Source organism: Cicer arietinum, chromosome 8 (genome assembly GCF_000331145.2).
Source record: "Cicer arietinum cultivar CDC Frontier isolate Library 1 chromosome 8, Cicar.CDCFrontier_v2.0, whole genome shotgun sequence".
Classification (NCBI taxonomy): Eukaryota; Viridiplantae; Streptophyta; class Magnoliopsida; order Fabales; family Fabaceae; genus Cicer; species Cicer arietinum.
The window spans coordinates 12,057,567-12,063,589 of NC_021167.2; the positions used below are offsets into that span (position 1 = coordinate 12,057,567).

Below are 6,023 nucleotides of genomic sequence, written 5' to 3' on the forward strand. Positions count from 1 at the left end.
TCTTTCCCTTCTTCATCTCTTCTAGCAAATTTACCTCAACAATCTAGTCCCTCAACATCCACCTCCTCCTTAGCCCTTACACCTGAATCCTCTCCTCAACACTCAATTTTTGATCTTTCACATCCCACAACATTCCTTCTTCCCCCTCTAGCTCTTCTACTCCTCACACTAGTCCTATCATTCCCTCACCATCTACCTCTTTTCCTGCATCTTCATCTTCTACTAATTCCACTCCTATTCCAGCTTATGCTCAACCTCTTCCTAATAAACTTGTTAATGACCATCCTATGAAGACTCGTGCCAAATCTGGTTTTGCACGACCTCAAAGGAAGCATACTTTTCTTCTTACCCATTCTGAACCCAAAACAGTAAAACAAGCCTTCTTGATCCCAAATGGATTGCTTCCATGCAGGAAGAATATGATGCGCTGCAACGCAACCAAACCTGGACACTTGTTCCCCTACCTCCTAATAGGACTCCAATTGGTTGTAAATGGGTTTTGAGTCAAAGAGAATGCAGATGGGACAGTCAACAGATTGAAGGCCAGACTTGTGGCCAAAGGATTCCACCAAGGGACAGCCAACAGATTAAATGGGTTCAGAGATGTGAACAATGCCTTCTTAAATGGCACCCTTGAGGAAGAAGTATATGCAGCAACCTTAAGGCTTTGAAAGTAGCAACCCTGCTCTTGTTTGCAAATTGCAGAAAGCTCTTTATGGGCTTAAACAAGCTCCCAGCCAGTGGTTTGAACGCCTACTGCAACGTGGGTTCAAAGGCAGCAAATGTGACCCATCCTTGTTTACCTTCTCTATGCAAAAACATGTTGTGTACCTACTAGTCTATGTTGACGATATCATAATCACAGGCAGTTCATCAGATTTGATTCTTAAGCTTGGGTCCAAGCTCAATTCTGCCTTCTCTCTTAAGCATCTAGGGGACCTTGACTATTTCTTGGGTATAAAAGTAAAGAAACAGTCATATGGTACCCTCCTTCTTACTCAAAGCAAGTATATTTGTGACTTACTTGCTAGGACAAATATGCTGGAATCTACTCCAGTTTCAACACCTATGCAGTCTGGTTGCGAACTTACTAGAACAGGTTCAGACTCAGTGCTAGATGCTTTCCTTTATTGATCTATGGTTGGTGCACTTCAGTGTGTTACCATCACACGTCCTGAGCTCTCATTTGCTGTCAACAAAGTGTGTCAGTTCATGGCTAATCCCCTAGAATCTCATTGGGTTGCAGTAAAACGTATTTTGCGTTATCTCAAAGGTACCAGTCATCTTGGTCTTTCGTTTTTACATTGCATCTACTCACAAACCACCCTCTCTCCAGGCTTTCTGTGATGCTGACTTGGCGGCAGATCCTGAAGACAGATAGTGAACCTCTGGTGCTACAATTTATTTGGTGCTAATCTCATTTCTTGGTGGTCACACAAACAACCAGTTGTAGCTTGGTCCAGCACTGAAGCTAAGTATCGTAGTCTTGCTCATGTCACATCTGAACTCCTTTGGGTCCAAACACTGCTCACTGAACTGTGTTCTCTGCTCTTCCCCATTGATTTTTTGTGATAATCAATCAGCTGTTTTGTTGGCTCATAATCCCTTTTGATCTTTTTTTTGTTAGAGAAAAGGTCCTGGCAGAGCAACTGCAGGAACGGCATATACCTGGTAATGATAAGTGGGCAGATACACTTACAAAACCAGTCTCCAGCTCTAAGTTTCTTCTCCTAAGGCTCAAGCTCAATGTGACAGCGCCAGTCCTCTCAGCACAGCCGCCATGAGCTTGTGGGGGGTATATATGAGTATAGTAAATAGGAGACTGATTGTAATTAAGTGTAGATTCGATTAGGCAGTTATATGACAGCTGTCCTAGTGACTGACAACTGTCCATCTAACCTCTTGTAAACCTGCTATAGCAGGTGAACCTCAGCAAGTATATAAGATGAGATGATCAGAATTGTACTCTGATTATTCAATAATGAAAATCAGTTATCTTTGATAATCAATATGGAATTGAAGGAAAAGAAAAAACTTACTTACAGTTAATATTCCTCATAATGCTTAAGTTGATGAGAAAATAGGAGATGCACTATCATTGTAAACTAGTTTTACACTGACATCCAATGAAAATCCTGTGTTCCGCCAAATCATTCCACTTTTGTAAGGATATTTTGAAATTGGTGGTGACATGGCAAAATGGTGGTTTCTTATTGGATGACAGTGTAAAACTGTTTTACACTGTCAGTGATAACCATTAAACTTTAAGTTGATTTCCTCATTTCAATTAGAAAAACATTTTTTTTTGCATGTTTACTTGCTGCTATTTGTGAATGTAATTGACTTTGTTTTCATAAGTACTGCAGATAACAGGGCTGGCTTTCTCAACAGTTGATCCTGACTATATCTATATTCAAGGGGTGGATTATGAGGTAGTTCTTCTATAAATTTTTTAATGACCAATGTATAATAAAGGATGAGTGGGGTATGTGGAAAACCCATAGTGATTTATCTCATTAACCACATTCATTCATGACATGGTATCTGTTGAATTTGTGTGAGTTTAGATAAAATGAGAGAAAAAAATAATAAGAAATATTCTTATTGATAATAACTTAATCCTGACTTGATACAAAAGAATAAATACTAATCCCTATTTATATAAAGATACATAACCTCAAATGTAAATAAGGAACAAACCATCATAATAATAAGTTTTATAAAATTCAATCCTAAGAGATACTCTAAGATTATAAATGTATCATAGAAAATAACTTAAGATACTCTAAGATTATAAATTTATCCTAGAAAATAAATTAAGATAATCTAATATAATATAGAAGATTAAATAAAATATTTTCTAATATTCTAACGGTATCAAAGCTTCCATGACCAGAATTTGGATTTGAACACAAGATAGGGATGCTTGTGCAATGTGCATTATCTATGTTTCAAGATCGAAGGACTTTTGAACAAGGTGGCATGTTAGAGATATAATAATATAACAACCACTTGTACATTCATCTAACTGGTTAAGCTTTTTGTGCAGTTGTTACTAAACATTTTTTACAAATTGCCATAGGGATAATTGTGTGAAAGGGTTTTTAAAATTTTACAATGAACATATTATGAATTTAAAAATAGAAACTAGGAAATGACATGTATGCATTTCATATCTTAAAAATCCAAAGAGCATTTAAGGAAATTAAGATGGGTGATAAATGCTAGTTTTATTCCTTAGAAAAATCCTTTTTAGGTTATATTTTGGTTCATATTCATGTAGATGCTTATAACGCTTCTACAATTTGGTGTAACCAATTCAGGTCTTTTGCGGACAATGGAAAGAAAGTAACAAATTATTTTCATTTAGAGGAGACTCGAACTGGCTTGGCTTTAGTAAGGTACTTTATTTAAAAGGCTTTCTATCATAGTTTTCTCATGCTTTTGATAATCCTGTTATATTTGTTTGATTTGCATATGTCAGGTCTGTGTGTACCTTGTTAATTCACTGTAGTACTTGTAGGTAGTTAGTCCCAAATAGTGGCGTGTCGCGGCCAACCCCGAAAACCGGTATAGTGGGATACTGGGATTACCTCTATTTTTTGGACAAATTACATGAATAATACTATATAAACATGCATAATTAAACAATGTCTCAAACTAATAAACATTCGTAATAGTAATAAAAAAACCCCAAGTCTTAATCAAAACATACATTTAAATACCAAATATCATCATCTTCTTCAACATAGAGTAATAAAATAACAAAATATTAAGTAACAAAAGAAAAGAAAAAAACTAAAGAAGGGAAGTAAAAAAAAAACAGAGAAAGAAGGAAGGAAGTTAGTAACAAAAGAAAAGAAAAGAAAAACTAAAGAAAAAAAAGAGAGAGAAGGAAGTAAGTAACAAAAGAAAAAGAAAAGAAAAACTAAAGAAAAAAAAAAGAAAGAAGGAAGGAAGAAAAAAACAGAGGACGAACGAAGGCTGGTGGTGTTTGAAGCTGGAAGCGGCGTGACGGTGGTGCTTGAAGCTGGACGGTGTGGCTGGTGGTGGAAGAACGAAAACGGTAGTGAGGAGGAACGAAAAATTAGAAGAAGGGAAAGTGAAATGTGAAATCTGAAGGAAGGAATACCAAAAATACCCTCAAAAGCGTTTTAAAATTGAAGGGCAATATTGGTTTTTCCTGAAAAGTTGGTTTTTTTCGGAAAAAAATTCACTGGGTTTTGGAAGCACACGACCCACAAACGTGCCCACATCACGCGCGACCTTCTCCCCACGCCGCCTCGGCCATGCCCTTCACAGTCACGATTGACTACCTAGTAATATTCAACTGAATCTAAATGTTACTGTAGAATCTGAGTTAACATAAAATTTTTCCTCGTCTCTTTTACCATCTTTTCCATTTGAATGAAGAAATATAAATTTTGAGCTTTTTGTAACTTAGTTGTCCAATTTCTTCATAATATGTTCTGCAGCTTAGTGGTGCTTGCATTTTATGAGCTTAGTGTTGCTTTAATTTCCATCATCCATGCTGTTAGTTGTGTTAGTCATTAATATATATTAGACAAGAGAAAACTTTATATTCATGATCTAAAACAAGCTTTATCAAACTTAGGCACAAAAAGTAAAGATTATGTCTACCACAAATATTGACATGGAAATTCTTAAGCTATGTGTCAATAGTAGGTAAGGTTTCCAAATCATTGCTCCCAAAATACCATTTGTACACAACAGCTTTGTTAAATGGCGGCCATTATGTTTCCATGGCAATCACCATAGGCAATTGGTGAAAGAATGCGCGCCATAGGATGCAGTGGCGTGTTTATATGGTGGACTTTTGGCTTTCAACCATATTCTACCATCTCCTATCAACAACACTGCTACACAGAGGGTTTCTTATCAGGCCACCCTTTAGTTAAACTTTCCAAATTTGGGATTCTTCAAGGATTGTGGTTCTTTTGTCGGTGTTAAATTAAATATATTTGAAAAGAGATAAAATTGTGAATGAGGATGTGAGGTTGGTGAAATTAGATCTGAATCGTTTGCATTGGTATCCTTCATTGTCAAATGACATGGTTCAACATTAGACCATTGTAATATATTCTAAACTTTATGAAGAGTGTTGCAGGATAAAAAAGAGGACATAATGTAGAGTGCATCCAAAATTAGTCACAGACCTAGACATGCATTATGGCTATTTAAGTGGTTGTCTTACATTTAATTTAATCCTTTCATCTCTTTCATCTTTTGCTAGTTTATTAACATACTTGATTTTGTCAAGTTATTGGGAAAAACTCAAGTCATGCGTTAAAAAGAGACAAACTTGTGTGCTTCTATCTAATATTACTGTTTATTACATTGCAGTGCTCCAACAAAGATGTTTTGGGTGGATGGTGTGATTCGGGTAGCATATTTGTAGTTGATGTTGCATGAGTGATATTGATAAATTGTACGTATCTTTTTTCTTTGCTTCAATATATTTACCCATGGTCGAGTGTCATGTTTGGAACTTAAAAGAAAATGGGTGAGTTTATTGTGCAGAAAATTTTCCTGCACAAAATGTTACAATGCATTTCTTGCCATAAGATGCAAGATATATATTTTTTGACGGTGAGTTCATATTTAGGAATGCATTATTTTTGTGCTATTTCAATTTTGTATTGTTCACTTCAAGTTCCTATATTTGAAATTTCAATTATTTAAATATCAAGTCTATTATATGGTTTACTAAGGAGCCATTATTGCAATAAAACATTGGACATGTTCATGTGATCATTCAATGAGAAGATGTACTTTTGCTTCCCAAGATTCTAGGCTTTTCTTTGCTTTTTCTTGTATGTGTTTACTTTCTCAAACTGTCAGCGTCATGTCTCATGTCTTACCTTCGTCTTGATATTATTGATATAAAATGTCATGGAGGTTCTTTTATCTCCCCCTCTTTTTCTCTAACACAAATAGTTTTACAGGCTCTTGTGCCTTATTTGATTCTTTTTGTTGGAGAATCCACAATTATTTTCTTTTTT

At 35.6% G+C, this 6,023-nt stretch overlaps 1 protein-coding gene across 1 annotated transcript in view; it reads left to right on the plus strand.

Moving 5' to 3' along the window:
• LOC101512198 (uncharacterized) overlaps positions 1 to 5,667 on the plus strand; it is a 15,255-nt gene extending 9,588 nt beyond the window's left edge. The window contains exons 11-13 of the mRNA XM_004516565.4: positions 2,367 to 2,432; positions 3,324 to 3,401; positions 5,365 to 5,667. Coding sequence (XP_004516622.1) covers positions 2,367 to 2,432; positions 3,324 to 3,401; positions 5,365 to 5,433 — 213 coding nt within the window. The 3' untranslated portion in view covers positions 5,434 to 5,667. The remainder of the gene's footprint in view (positions 1 to 2,366; positions 2,433 to 3,323; positions 3,402 to 5,364) is intronic.
• The last annotated feature ends 356 nt before the right edge of the window (positions 5,668 to 6,023 follow it).